Raw genomic sequence first — 15,602 nt, 5'->3', positions numbered from 1 at the left:
CGATCCAATACTTAGTGTGTCTTGTGTTTTCTTGGTCTGTGCAGCAGCGAGTGGAGCAACCTCTACAAAGACGACGACTTCTACGGAGAAGACAAAGCATGGAGTAATGGCGATACTCGGATGGGGTTTCTTACTTCCCGTAGGGGCAATCCTGGCGAGATATCTTAGACATAAAGACCCTCTTTGGTACTATCTACATATCGGTTTACAGTTTACGGGGTTTATCTTCGGTTTAGCCGCTGTTATTCTTGGGATTCAGCTTTACAATAGGATCCATCCGAATATACCTGCACATCGAGGCATTGGGATCTTTCTTCTAGTCCTTAGCATTCTTCAGGTTTGAGAAGTCTTTCGAGTTTAAGAAGAATCCGTCCAAATAAGGGTTTTAAGTTTTGGCTGAAACATATATGGGGTTCTATTTTGTAGGTTTTGGCTTTCTTTGCACGGCCACAGAAAGAGACGAAGATGAGGAGATATTGGAATTGGTATCATCATTGGATTGGGAGAATCTCTCTCTTTTTTGGAGCAGTGAACATTGTTCTTGGGATTCGAATGGCGAATAACGGAGGAGATGGATGGAAAATTGGATATGGATTTGTGTTGTCATTGACGTTACTTGCTTTTGTTGTTCTTGAAATATTAAGGATCCGTGGCTCCATTGGTTCACCATCTTCTCACACCCCTCCCTCTTTTGAGGCACATCCAAGTTCTTCTACTAGTGTCTGATTCAAGATCATCTGTTTTTGTCATTGATTTGTTTCTTGTACATATATAAAGGCACTTTCTTTTTGTTTGGATTTATTGGCTAAAGTCATTGAATTTTATAGTCGATAAGTGATTTTTGTTTTTGTTTCTCTTTTGGCGGCCATAGTATGATTGTTTATTTTATAAGGTTTGTTTCTTTTTGGATCTTAATTTGTTCTCATTTAAGATGTAAGTTGAGCTCTGAAGGTTGTTGTGTCCTGAAAAGTGAAAACATATAGTTTTATTCTCTATTTTCTTGAATGGGAAGTTTGTACAAATGAATAGACGTTAATAACATTATGGATGGAAGCCCTAAACGATTAACATATGTATTGTCCATTTTTGTTCAAATACAAATTTAGTATCCACTTCAAATTGTATTATTAATCATAATTGTATATAGTACTAAATTTTTTGTGGAAGACAAATATTTTTTTTTTATTTCCGACACACAAAAAAAGTTATGTTTCATTTTTTATATCTTATGAGATGACTTTTTTTCTTTCTTTTATTATTTTCAGAATCGAAACTATTTGCAAAAAATAAATTTATCAAATATCGAAATTGAAAACAAAGACTACACGGATTTTAAAATTTCAACTTGCAGTATCGTGTAAAAAGATGAGAAACTTTGATTATGAGATAAACACAAATCTCACATGTTTATATAACCTCAATTAATAAAAAGGAAAAAATAAACTTAATCTTTAAAAAACAACCTAATTAATTACTAAAAGAAAAAACATAGGTCCAACATGCTTTTTGAGTTTTTCTCATAATTTAGAAAAGTTATTTTAGTGAAGCGCCACGTCGGATAAAATGAAAAGGAAGTTTTCGACTTGGCGCTCTTGTAGACCTGAAAATTTCGTAGTCTTCCCTTCGTCCCCAATTGTAATACCCCGACCCTAAAAACCCGTACACGGACGTACCAGACTATAAAAATTTCTTAAGACCTATAAAACTCTACTCGTTTGTATAACAAGGCATGACAGCGGATATGTAAAGCTTAAAAATAACTTAAAAATACGCATTCATTAATATAGAGGTTCGAATTATCCTTAACAATAATCTTAAATCCATACATGAGAACAATGAAATCCTTAAGAACAAACACCATAAATAAAACTACACAAAGCCACCATCATTTTCCTCCCTTGCCTCCGTCACACGAGCTGGTTAGCCATTATAATCCTGGTCATCGGACCTAGCCTTTCCTACGTCCATTAAAAGGAGGCGTTAGTGGAGCGGTCATCCCGTCATACTAGGCTCAGTTCAACGATCTCAAACTAACACATGGTATATTCCAATCAAGTCACGCAAGTCAACCAATTCACATCGGATAGTTGCCTAAGTCGTTTAGACCAACCACCATTCATATTGCAATAAAACCTATTAACCATCAATCAAGACAAGCAATTAACGAGATTAAATAAACCGCAGGTCAAGAGAATCAACCATGGAACTCGGTCACAGTCACGCACTCACCTTCGGTATCTACCTAAGGTATTGAACTCTCGGTTCCTATATCCAAATCTGATCCCGCTTCTACACGGACAGATCAACATCGTTAATATCCGATGTAACCCATAACCATCGATAAATCAAGGTGGAAGGACACTTACCGTTCCTTTTCTCAACTTAGACTTAGGATCTTTCGGTTTAAGCTTCGATGGAACTCTTCTCTTTCTCTTGCGGCGGCTCTCGGATGCGTTATGTGAAACTAGAGAATTTCTTAAGGGTTCCATCCCTTATATAGGGTCGACTAAACCGCCCTAAGTTGCCTTAGAACGATAAGCCTTATCGTCCCCTAGCTTCCCTTATTTCTCGCATCTATCCTTATCCGATCACCTTGTCTTTTCTGCGAGTTTCCATTTCTCACGGGTTTCCTTCCCGTGAGTTGGCTTAAATCTTCGCAAGATTACCAAGTCCCCGGGCCATCCATCGGCCCATAGTCTAATCGATCCATCCTCGTCCATCGGCCTGATCCATCGTTCACCGATGCAAACATTTCCGGATAGTCTACTTCACTATCACTATCACTAGGACTTTCACTCCTAATTCTACTCGGACTAAGTACCGAAACCTCTCTCTTCTTTATTCAGCAACTTACAGGCCTGTACCATCTAAACCGAAGATCCCCTTTCTTCAGTTCAAACATCTGTTCGCTACTTCAGTAGTCTCGAACTCTCCATTTCCATCCAATCCCCTTAACCTATCGAGTTCTATCGTCGGATTCTCCCGTCACTGATTTCCGCATTCTCTTGGCATTTCTCGATACCAAGTATCGACATTCCTCGATACCAAGTATCGGCATTCCTCGATACCAAGTATCGGCATTTCTCGGCACTGACTATCGGTACTTCTCGATACTATCACTCCCAATACTGACTCTCGGTCACTCCCGATACTGATTCTCGGTCACTCCCGATACTGATTCTCGGTAACTTCCGATACTGACTCTCGGTCACTCCCGATACTGATTCTCGGTAACTCCCGATAGTGACTCTCGGTCACTCCTGATACTGACTCTCGGTAACTCCCGATACTGGGGAATCGGGTCGTTACATTTCTCCCCTACTTAGGACTGATTCGTCCTCGAATCTTTGCTCTCCTTACGAGGGACTTCTCTTTTATCGAACCATTTCTTGAAATTTACTTTCATAACCTCTTCCCGTTCCCAAGTCGTCTCCTCTATCCCCTCACAATCTCATACGACTTGAATCAACTTCGTGTTCTTCTTCTTATGCGGACCTCTCATCTTCGTACCAATTATCCGGACTGGCCAACCGATGATAGTCATATTTACTTGTAGATCGGGTGGAGGTTCGGAGATTACATTCTCCCGTCTAGTGATGCATTTCCTTAACATTGACACATGAAACACCGGGTGGAAAGCTGACATGGCCGACGACAGTTCCAACTTGTAAGCCATCGGACCAATCCTTTCCAAGATTCGATACGGTCCCATGTATCGAGGTGTCAACTTAGTGTTCAATGCTACCCGATCCTTACTCTTATAAGTTACGGTTTTGGGATAGACCATATCTCCAACCTGAAATTCTAGCTCTCTTCGGCGCTTATCCGCGTAGCTTTTCTGCCTATCTTGGGCTTCTTTCATTTTCAACTTCAAAAATTTAATCTTCTCGGTCGTTTCGTCCACGAAATCTCGACCATAAACACTCCCGATACTGACTCTCGGTCACTCCCAATACTGATTCTCGGTAACTCTCGATACTGACTCTCGGTCATTCCCGATATTGACTCTCAGTAACTCCCGATACTGGGTAATCGGGTCGTTACACCAATCCCTGGAGCGAAACACTGTTCCATCGAACCGCCACGTCAGCATTTCCCGATTTCTAATTTTCGTTTTTATGCCAATTAATTATTGTTTAGGCGAATTGATTTCACGGTTTAAGCGTAAAATTAATTGGGAAAATATACTAAACCGACGGTGTCTGTGTCTCCTTCACCAGAACACACGCTCTCAAAACCCAAACAAACAAAGATCCTTCTCCTCCTCTCCTCCTCCTCTTTTGTTTCCCTTCGTCGTCGATTTTTTAGAAGGAGCTTTTAGGTTTTTTATATTCTCCGTAGTGATACACACACTTATAATTCTCTAGAATTTCGCGAGGAGTATTTTGGTTTGTTTCTCCGTCTTTCGATTTCTTAATTCTATCCTCACGTACGAACGAATTCCGAGGATTTTGATTTCGTTTTCGAATTTAGGGTTTAAGAAGCGGTTTCGCATTGGGTTCATATACTCGAGCCGATTTACGTGAGGTATTATTGGATACGTTTCGAGGTTTTTTTTGTTTTTGTTTTGTTTCCGGAGGTTCGAGCGGCGAATTTGTTTGTTTGATGAAATTAGGGTATTGGAATCGGAATTTGGATGGTTGCGTAAAATTGATTTTGAGTTAGGACATGATTTTGAAACGAACCTTGAAGACATTCGAGAATCAGAATCTGAAGAGGTACAAAATTGATTATGGGAGCAACAAGGGCGAGATTATGGTGTATAAGAAGAGACAAAGAGCAAGCGTAGATCAACCACCTTCAGAGCCCGAAGGTCCTTACCAGTAGTAGCTCAAGCTGCTTGACCAGTCAACCGGGCTCATACCAGTCAAAATCTTCGCGGGGCAGAGTTCGAGTGGTTCCTTCAAGGTTCAGCGATTCGGTTGTTGGTTCATGGAAAGTCAGCAGTCGCAACAAGGTCGAGTCTAGCCATGAATCATGATGACGACATGTATTCGGGGAAGAAGGCCAAAGGTTTCAGTGGAAGCTCGAAATTGAATCGCAGCAAAGCCGCGAAGCTGGTGGTTCCTCGTAAGGATAACGGAGACAGCAGCGAAGTAGATTTTGATGGCTGGGATGTTCAAATTCCCATGGTGTCTTCCTCCGACGACGCTAATTCTGGAATGCTCAAGAAGAAGTCCGACGCCACGCGTAAGGGGTTTACTGTCTGGGCCAAGTGTGGGAAAAAATTCCCAGCATGGCCGGCTGTGGTGATCGATCCATTAACACAAGCGCCTACTCCGGTCTTGAAACATTGCGTCCCTGGAGCAGTATGTGTCATGTTTTTTGGGTACTCCAAGAATGGAACTCAGAGGGTATCTATTCTTTAATCTCTCTCTGTGTTTTCTAGCTCGCGTTTGATGCTCTTTTTTTTGTACGGATCTTTAATTCTTCTGAAACTTATGGTCATTAACAGGACTACGCATGGGTCAGGCAAGGAATGATGTATCCATTTACGGAATTTATGGACAAGTAAGTACATGAGACGCTCTTTCTTGATTCTTTCATAATTAATTGTTTGTTTGCGTCTGTTCCTTAATCTCGAATTCATCTCTTCAGATTTCAGGATCAGACAAACTTGTACAATTACAAACCAAGTGAATTTAAGAAGGCACTAGAGGAAGCAGTTTTAGCTGAAAATGGGGTCGAGCGTCCTGAAATTAGCTGCCCAGATTCCTCTGCTACGGAATCCGACCAGGAGTATGGGCCTGCTTCTAGAATTCAGGTACGTTTCCTTGACACATGTTCTTCTTTTTTTTGGGTCAGATCTTCAAGTTTGCTGTTTTAGTGATTTAGGAAGACAAAGTAAATTAATTAAGGACAGGTTCTTACTTTCACTATCACCAGTCAGTTTCATAAGCATCTTGTGTAATTCATATCCACCTACATCTGGTGATGATGTACTTGTATCCGACACTTCAACGGTTATTGGGTTGCGTCCCCTAAAACGATATGCTGATTTTATTTCTGTAGGGTTCATGTCATGCAGACATAACGACATGCGACGGCTGTGGCTCAGTAATGCCATTAAAATCTCTAAAAAGGACAAAAGGGTCACAACCTGAAGAGCTTTTATGCAAACACTGTTCAAAGGTATTTAAATGTCTTCACTCTTCGCCTTTGGTTTTCTCTTACCAAAAGGAATAATCCAAATTTGTTGTTTCAGTTGCGGAAATCCAATCAGTGTTGTGGCATTTGCAAGAGAATATGGCACCCTTCAGATGATGGAGATTGGGTGAGAATATATATATGTGACCATGTTTGGTGAAATATGGAGCTGATTAGAAACTATTTTATTTATGTAGCTGACTTGATTTGATGTATTAGGTTTGTTGTGATGGGTGTGATGTATGGGTACATGCTGAATGCGACAACATTTCAAATAAACGCTTTAAGGTGCATCTCCGTGCATCTTTAACTTTTGATTCTAAGTATTATAAGACACCTATCGAACGTTTCACTGATTTGGTTATTATCTTAAGGAACTGGAGCACAACAATTACTATTGCCCTAATTGTAAGGTGCAGCATGAGCTTTCGCCAACAATATTAGAAGAACATAACTCAGGGTTCAAGTATGTTGTTAACATCTCATGCTCTCCTGCTTTGATTGTTCGCATTTCTCTATTGCTAATTCTTTAATCTTCGAAATTTCCTTTTCACTGCCTCTTTGGGACAGGTCTACAGAAAAGGCGACAGAGACTGAGCTGCCTGATGAGGTTACTGTAGTCTGTAATGGCATGGAAGGAACATATATCAGAAAATTTCATGCGTATGTCTTATATGTCTCAGCCTTATTTTAATTTCTTCATTTATAAAGGATCTTCTATGTTCATGACTACAAAACACAATATCGGAAAATAAAATTTTCTCTGAAAACTATAATTCCACGTTTAATCTTAGGCTCTTGTTATCATTCTAATGTTGTTCTAGAGATTAGACCAACATATTTATCTTGGAACTACTGTTTTCAGAATTGAGTGCAAGTGTGGTTCATGTGGGTTAAGGAAGCAGTCACCAAGTGAATGGGAACGGCATACAGGCTGCAGAGCAAAAAAGTGGAAGTATAGCGTAAAAGTGAAAGACACAAGGCTACCACTAGAAAAATGGGTACATCCCTTATGCTATACTCTCTCAAAAACTTGCCCTTAAGAGATTTAATACTGATAATAATATATTACAGATTGCAGAATTTAGTACCTACACTATAGAAACCCAGATGTTAGATAAGCAGAAGATGCTCTCTTTGCTGGAAGGTAGATTAAATCTCAGCTCTCTGCTCCCTTCTTTTGGAATTCAAATTTGGTTGGAAACTTGCTTACTACTTATTTTGTATGCACAGAAAAGTATGAGCCAGTCAGGGCTAAGTGGACGACTGAAAGGTGTGCTGTATGCAGATGGGTAGAAGACTGGGAAGAAAATAAATGATCATCTGTAACAGGTTAATTTTTGGCATTTTTGGTTATACTGAATTCTACAGCGGTTTTGTAACTAAACATGGGTTCATAAATATGTAAATCTGACCAATCTTATGAATATGTCTTCAGATGTCAGGTGGCTGTACACCAAGAATGCTATGGGGTAAGCAAATCTCAGGACCTCACCTCCTGGGNAAGTGAAAGACACAAGGCTACCACTAGAAAAATGGGTACATCCCTTATGCTATACTCTCTCAAAAACTTGCCCTTAAGAGATTTAATACTGATAATAATATATTACAGATTGCAGAATTTAGTACCTACACTATAGAAACCCAGATGTTAGATAAGCAGAAGATGCTCTCTTTGCTGGAAGGTAGATTAAATCTCAGCTCTCTGCTCCCTTCTTTTGGAATTCAAATTTGGTTGGAAACTTGCTTACTACTTATTTTGTATGCACAGAAAAGTATGAGCCAGTCAGGGCTAAGTGGACGACTGAAAGGTGTGCTGTATGCAGATGGGTAGAAGACTGGGAAGAAAATAAATGATCATCTGTAACAGGTTAATTTTTGGCATTTTTGGTTATACTGAATTCTACAGCGGTTTTGTAACTAAACATGGGTTCATAAATATGTAAATCTGACCAATTTTATGAATATGTCTTCAGATGTCAGGTGGCTGTACACCAAGAATGCTATGGGGTAAGCAAATCTCAGGACCTCACCTCCTGGGTATGCAGAGCATGTGAAACACCAGATATTGAGAGAGAGTGTTGTCTTTGTCCTGTAAAAGGTATTACTGCAGAATTAGCTCTCTTTATGATTTTTCCCCCATCTTGCAATAGTAATGGTTCATTATTGACTGTCCTGTCACAAGGTCAACTTAAGTAAACTCTGTCATAGATTTCTCTTTGGGTACAAATGTGCTTTAAATTGAACTCATTTGCATATCTCTATTTCCGTCATGATATTCAAACACAATTCCTCTTCCATTTATGCAGGCGGTGCTTTAAAACCAAGCGATGTCGAGGGTTTGTGGGTTCATGTCACATACTCACATGTGCTTGGTTCCGACCGAAAGTTGGGTTTCTGAATCATGAAAATATGGAGCCTGCTGTTGGACTTTTCAAAATTCCAGCAAATTCATATTTAAAGGTATAACGAAATGCTAGATGTAGAAATTATAACGAACATGTTTTACTAGAATCTAATAATATATATACATCTGATACTTTTTGAAAATGCCTTTTAGGTTTGCACAATTTGTAAGGAGACACATGGTTCCTGCGTGCATTGCTGCAAGTGTGCCACTCAATAAGGTATAACAAAATGCTACAAGTAGAAATAATAACGAATGTCTTTTATTAGAATCTAATAATATGCATCTGATATTTTTTGGAAATACCTTTTAGCCTTTTAGGTTTGCACAATTTGTAAGCAGACACATGGTTCCTGCGTGCATTGCTGCAAGTGTGCCACTCAATTCCACGCAATGTGTGCGTCACGGGCAGGTTACAGCGCTTTCCAAGAAGTCCCCATATGTTCAAACTACCCATAGGGTAATCTTATATCCACTCTATATATATATATATATATATCTATCATCATGAGAGTTGGTACTCCTTACCATTGATGATGTCATAAGCTGCTGGTTCCTGCTTTAGAAGAGACAACAAAGACTCTTATTTTGGTGGTGTATTTGATATTTCAGATCAGTGGTCTTATGTTAGCAAGCCACACTAGTATCAGGCACATATTCAGCAAATGTTTGAGCCAATATGATAAATTGAGGAAGAAACAAGCTTTTCTTTACAATTACCGAAAGTTTCCCATGTTTGCTGTAAGTTGACAAGCTCAAATATATTGCTTTTGTTTGGCTGATGTTTAGTGCAACTTACACAGCTTTGACAGTTAAATAGTGAAATGATCATGAGAATCTACATGTTGTTATGGGCAGGACAATGATCTTTCAGAGTTTGATGAACCAAGGGACATAATTGAGAGTTTGGTAGATGAGTACAAGGCCTGTGAGTCACCAGATTAAATCAAATGGGGGAATGGAGGTATAAGCTCTTCCCATCTATAATTGAGAGTTTGGTAGATGAGTACAAGGCCTGTGAGTCACCAGATTAAATCAAATGGGGGAATGGAGGTATAAGCTCTTCCCATCTATAGTTACACTTGTGGATGAACTTAGAATGATAACTGTATTTGTGTCTCTCTCCCAGGACCCTGAACAGCTTATGACTGGTGAAGGTAGTGGCTTCAGGAGTTGTTTTGATCCTAAGAGCATTATTATCGGGACCTCTTAGCCCCAAGTTCTTAGGTATTAATGATTTAAAATTAAATCAAAACTATGAATATTGCTAAGAATTGCCTCTTAACCGATCGCCATCAATCCAAGTAATTAGACCAGATCACCCCCCGTTGATATTTTTTTTTATTCGATTTTACTCGGTGTATTGATCAATTCACGATTTGAACAGTGCTTAATCCTCTCTAGTTTTTTTGTTGCTTCAGGAGATGTTCCCCTGCCTCTAAAAATATTATAATGAAGCTTAGAAAGAGAAGGGCTTCGGAAGTGGTGAGTGCTTAATCCTCTCTAGTCTTTTTGTTGATCAATCTCTCTTTGCATTTGCGTGTTTATCTCCTTTCTAGATCACTCTTTTCTGCTACTTGTTATTGATTTGTTCTCTTGCTTATCGTAGAACTAGCATGTATCTTTTACTCGATCACCACATCATCGGAGTTCTGTGAATTTTGTTGGGTTTTATCTTTTCTTCAGTTTGTATGTTTCTGATGTTTTTTTTTTGGTGTATGGTTTATTCATATGATCTTTGTTTGACAAACCTTGGAGGCCTTGGGTTAATGGTTTTCAATGGGGTTTTATATCTTTTATTGTGTGCGATTCCATTCTATTTGATGTTGTATGTATTGCCTGTGTTAACGGCTTTTAGATTTTAGTTGTAACGAGAGTAGAGTAACAAACCAACAGACACAGTTTTAATAACTTCCCCTTCTTCCACTTTAGCCGCTCCTCTGTTGTTCAATTTCTTCAATGGTGGGTGTTCTCTCTCTCTCTCTCTCTCTCTAAACCAGCCAAATCAGGTGGCGGCAAGCAGAAAGAGAAGGTCCTTTACAGCATCACAACACTTCTTGGACTTTGTCTGTAGCCTAAGTCTCGTGGGTTTATTCTATGTTTTACGTTTCTCATTAATTTCTTGGAATTCAACAGAAGTGGAGCAAGGGAAACCAAAAAAAAAAAAAGGTTAACAACATCCATTGTTATTTTTGATCAAGCAACTTACGACAAGCTTATCTCTGAAGCTCCCAAGTTTAAACTGATCACTCCTTCTATTCTCTCTGACCGTCTTCGGGTGAAGTTTAAACTTTTTTTTGCTAGCTTAGCTCCTTATACGATGTGCTAGCTTGATGGGTTTTTGCTGTTGTATTGGTTCTATTAATTGTTTTACTGTTTGTGACCTGATGACTATGTGTGTGTGTTTCTGGTATGCAGATCAATGGATCGCTTGCTAGGAAAGCAATCAAAGATTTGAATGGCTAAGGGAACGATCAGGATGGTATCTACTCACTCTAGCCAGCAGATTTACACTAGGGCTACCCACAACTAAGTTTCCTTTCATTGTATTCTCAATGTTTAGAAGTTGTTGATCCATTTCCTTCAATCAAGAGTTTCAGAATGGGGTTACTTACCACTTTGCTTAAACATTTAAACATTAATTTTTTTTTTTTTCAAAACTAAGAACCTCATTTATAGGAGCTTACCATTGGAGGAATAAAGTTCTTATTTTATAAAAATACACTTTTTAATACTAAAACTCCAAAATATAAACCTACCAATAAAGATGCTCAAGTTGGCGTTCTGAAACTTCTGAATAGAAAACAAATCCAGTATTTAGATACTAATCCGTTGTAGGGTATATTTGGGTACTAATCGAATCTTGGGTATTATTCAAACCGAACGGATATGAGAAATTAGTTGAAATCCATATAGTAGTATGTTTTGAAGGATCCATATTCAACCCAACTCTAAATTTTTCCGGTTTAATTCCACTTGGGATACTTCTTCGGGTCATATATATTTGCCCATGCCAACTTGCTCATCTCGAACCAGTTAAGCGTTGCACCATTATTGTGTCGTCGTTGAATGACCTACCAGAGCTAGGCACAAATGCTTATATTTAAATATATTTACAAATATAAATTTAATTTATTCATATAATTTTATGTTTTATCAAACTGAGTTTAATCATAGTACATTTTTATTTTTAAATATAAATATTTATATTTATTTCAAATTTGACCCACAAATACTATTAATAATTGCAAAATACACCAAAATATTTATAACATTGTAGCACCTATATTGAAAACTCAAACATCTTCTAATACAAAAATATATAAAATTTATCACGTGTGATGTAACTAAAATGTAATAGAAGAAAAGTTTTAGTTAATAATCTATACTAGTATTTTTGCAGCATTTTTTGCTCAAAAATACTTTTTAGAAAGTTTTTACATTTAATGCATTGATTTTAATGGTAGTTACCAAAACTTTAAAATTAGTTATAGGTAAGATTTAAAAAAAAAGAAGGAAATTTTTCTACCTCATTCAAACATAAATATATGATTCTCTTTCATTTTTATTTAAATTTATATTTTGAATTATTCTATAATACATTTAGTTAATAAAATTGTGATTTTTTCCTGCATATGATGTAATACAAAATTTAAAAAACGGACATATATTACTCAATAGATGAATAAAAAATACATGTACAATATCTCACATCGTCTAAAAAAGTTGGGCAATGGTTTAGAGTCATACTATAAAAGAGACCAAAATGATTCTGAATACAAATGAGTAGAAACCTTGATTTATCAGGCATTCAAACTTTAAAAACTTTTATTTGGTTTATTCTGGTTCTTTATTTTAAATATTTTTAAAAGGTTAAATATGAAAAATATTTAAAACTTTTAAAAAGTTAAATATGATAAATATTATACCGTAGATACACAATAAATATTAAAAATTAATATGATATAGTGTGAGTTAAAATATCTCGGGACGGGGTTATATAGCGGGACGGGTTTTATTGATATTTATATAAATTAAAAAATACCATTAATTCGGTGCTACACGGGTAAAACATCATTTCATTATTTTGTAAATATTATGTAAAAAATAAATTATATTGATTAAGTGAATATTATGTAAAAAAAAAAATTAAATTGATTTTTATGACTATAGTCATAAATAGACATATCTAATTAAATTGATTAAGTAAATATTATGTAAAAATAAATTATATTGCGGTATTATATAGTTTAGTTAACAATTATTATATAATTATAACATATTAACCAACAAATACAACTTATAATTAAAATATTTTAGTTATAAATAATTTTGCGAGTCCTAATCTAGTAATAATTATGCGGATATATTTTATTAATGGCCGCCCTTTACCATGATCGATTTGAATGCACCTGCAAAACTGAACCCTAACTAATCATTTTTTTTTTTTTTTAACCCTAACTAATCATCAGTAAGTCATGTCCCTCCTCCGCCGTATAGTCCGAAATTCGACCGTATCAAAGGTGTTCAAGCCTTACCCACTCGGAACAGACCCTTCCTCACTCCGCAAACTTGATCCTGTCTCAATCAGGGATATCGATAACCGCCCAATTTCTCTGCGATACAGAGTCACGGTGATGATCGAGATGTCTAATATCGACAAAGCCTCGAAGCTCGCGCGCCTGGCAGTCATGGACGAACTTCGAGTCGACAGAGACACCGTCTTCATCTGCAACTCCATAATCGGCGCCATGTGCAGCGCCAGACGGTACGACGAAGCCATCTCTCTGTTCAATTACTTTTTCAACGAGTGTCAAACTCTCCCAAACATGCTCTCCTGCAATCTCGTCATGAAAGCACACTGCGACCAAGGTCGCGTGGACGACGCTCTTGAGCTATACCGCCACGTTTTACAAGACGGGAGTTTAGCTCCAGGGATCGAGACGTACAGGATACTCACGAGAGCCTTGGTTGATTCTAAAAGATTCGATGAAGCTTGTGATTTAGTGAGATCCATTAGGAGCTTTTGTAGTTTCATGGTCTATGACATTCTAATTCGCGGGTTCTTGGATATAGGGAACTTGGTAAAGGCTAGCCAAATCATGGAGGAATGGAAAGAATCGAATAATAATAGTAATAAAGTTCCACGGAGAGAGTATGACAAGGCAGTTGCAGTCTTCAATGTTTCGTTTGTGAAGTATTTTTTCAAGCAAGGCAAAGATGAGAAAGCTATGGAGATTCTCGCAACTCTGGAAGATGCTCAAGTGCTGGAACCCGTTGTGGGAAACAGGGTTTTACAAGTTCTGGTGGAGCACGGTAAGAATACAGAAGCCTGGGAATTGTTTGGAGAGATGATAGAAATCTGTGATTCTGAGACGGTTGACATAATGTCCAGGTATTTTAGTGACAAAAAAACTGTGCCACTCGTGCGGCTTAGGAAAACATGTTATAGGGCGATGATCGCGTGTCTCTGCGACCATGGAAAAGTGTCAGAGGCAGAGAAACTCTTCGCCGAGATGTTTACCGATGTTGACGGACAGGACTTGTTGGTGGGGCCTGACCTTTCAACATTCAGAGCAATGATCAATGGGTATGTTCAAGTAGGGAGAGTCGATGGTGCAATCAAGACCTTAAACAAGCTCCGGATTTCAAATATCAGAAAGCTTGCTATTCATCGAGACCCATAATATATATTTTTGTTGCATTTTTTGCTTCTTCTTCTTTGTTACTATTGGCGGCTTTTCTTTCTTTTTCTAAACTACTTGTTATGTTGAACCAACCAACACACTATTTGTTTGAAATTTGAACGTTACTAGTTCAATAATTTTCAATTCTTCGTCCTTCACATGACAAGAGAAGCTGTATATAGCAAAATACCTTGTTGTACGCCAACTACCCAGCTTAGAAAAAAAAAAAAGAGGACACGGACTGTCTCCTCAACAAAGACTGATCTAAGCCACTTCGGATAAAGAAACTCCCTCCCCCATATAAGAAGATTACGACCTCCTGTGTGGCACATTGTGCTATATATGAGGCTAGCTACTCTCTGTTTGCTTTCTCAGCTTCTACCTCCAATCTCCAGCCATTGATGTGCCTTAAAAGACTCTTTTCAGTTCCATTGCCTGAAACCTGAAATAAGGCCACGCTCTTGGCCTAATTAATCAATCACCCTCCCCAACTTAAACTTGTATTCTGAATGGCAGAAACCACATTAGATAACCTGTGACTTATTATGCTTTCCATCACCCATTAAATCTATACTAATAAAAAATAGGAGCTATAAGCTCCTTAAGGTGTCCACATGGAATTTAAAACAACTAATAGGGATTAGACATGTCATTAATTAACATTTTTAAAAATTTTCAGGATTTTGTATATTCAGATTTATTTTAATAACCAATAGGGATCAGACATCTCAATATTTAACATTTTTGAAATTATGTAAAATTTCTATAACATTTTTAAAATTATGTAAAATTTCTATATAAAACTAATTATAAATAAATAAGTGAATGTACAACGTCCCACATCGGCTAGAAATTTTTTAGACAATGACTGAGAACCATTATAAATAAGATAAATATGCTTTCAACTATGAATGAGCAAGAAGCTTGATTTACCAAGCGTACAAATTTAAAAATTTTAAAAGTTTAAAATTATAATTATTCAGATTTTTTTAATAACCAATCGGGATCAGACATCTCAATATTTAACATTTTTGAAATTATGCAAAATTTCTATATAAAAATCTATACTAATAAAAAGTAGAAGCTATAAGCAACCTATCAGGATTTTGACATGTCACTGATTAATATTTTCAAAATTTACAGGATTTCTATATTATAATTTTTAAAACGACCAATCGAAATTAGATATCTTAATATTTAACATTTTTGAAATTATGTAAAATTTTTATATTAAAAAACTTATAAATAAGTTTATGTACGACGTCCCACATTGGCTATAAAATTTTTAGACAATGGCTAAAAACCACTATAAATTTCTAATATAATTTAAATTTTGATCTATTTGTTATAAATATTTGACT

At 37.1% G+C, this 15,602-nt stretch overlaps 2 protein-coding genes, 1 long non-coding RNA gene and 2 pseudogenes across 3 annotated transcripts; all 5 read left to right on the top strand.

Moving 5' to 3' along the window:
* LOC104749226 (cytochrome b561 and DOMON domain-containing protein At3g61750-like) lies at positions 37–829 on the top strand. The gene is made up of 2 exons (XM_010470816.1): positions 37–337; positions 427–829. Exons 1-2 carry the CDS (start codon positions 107–109, stop codon positions 724–726), a joined length of 531 nt encoding a protein of 176 aa, XP_010469118.1. The 5' UTR covers positions 37–106; the 3' UTR covers positions 727–829.
* Positions 4,207–7,650, top strand: LOC104749216 (annotated as a pseudogene).
* Positions 7,654–9,623, top strand: LOC104749218. The gene is made up of 9 exons (XR_002035924.1): positions 7,654–7,686; positions 7,760–7,832; positions 7,919–8,017; positions 8,124–8,248; positions 8,457–8,610; positions 8,708–8,774; positions 8,868–9,014; positions 9,167–9,295; positions 9,413–9,623. It is a non-coding gene; the product is annotated as an uncharacterized LOC104749218 (long non-coding RNA).
* On the top strand, positions 10,443–11,286 carry LOC104749217 (annotated as a pseudogene).
* Positions 13,033–14,241, top strand: LOC104753227 (pentatricopeptide repeat-containing protein At3g60960, mitochondrial). The gene has a single exon (XM_010475510.1). It carries the CDS (start codon positions 13,033–13,035, stop codon positions 14,239–14,241), a length of 1,209 nt encoding a protein of 402 aa, XP_010473812.1.

The sequence above is a fragment of the Camelina sativa genome, chromosome 16 (genome assembly GCF_000633955.1).
Source record: "Camelina sativa cultivar DH55 chromosome 16, Cs, whole genome shotgun sequence".
NCBI classification, from domain to species: domain Eukaryota; kingdom Viridiplantae; phylum Streptophyta; class Magnoliopsida; order Brassicales; family Brassicaceae; genus Camelina; species Camelina sativa.
Note: the sequence above shows the minus strand (reverse complement) of the source record. Positions and strands in the feature narration are given on the sequence as shown.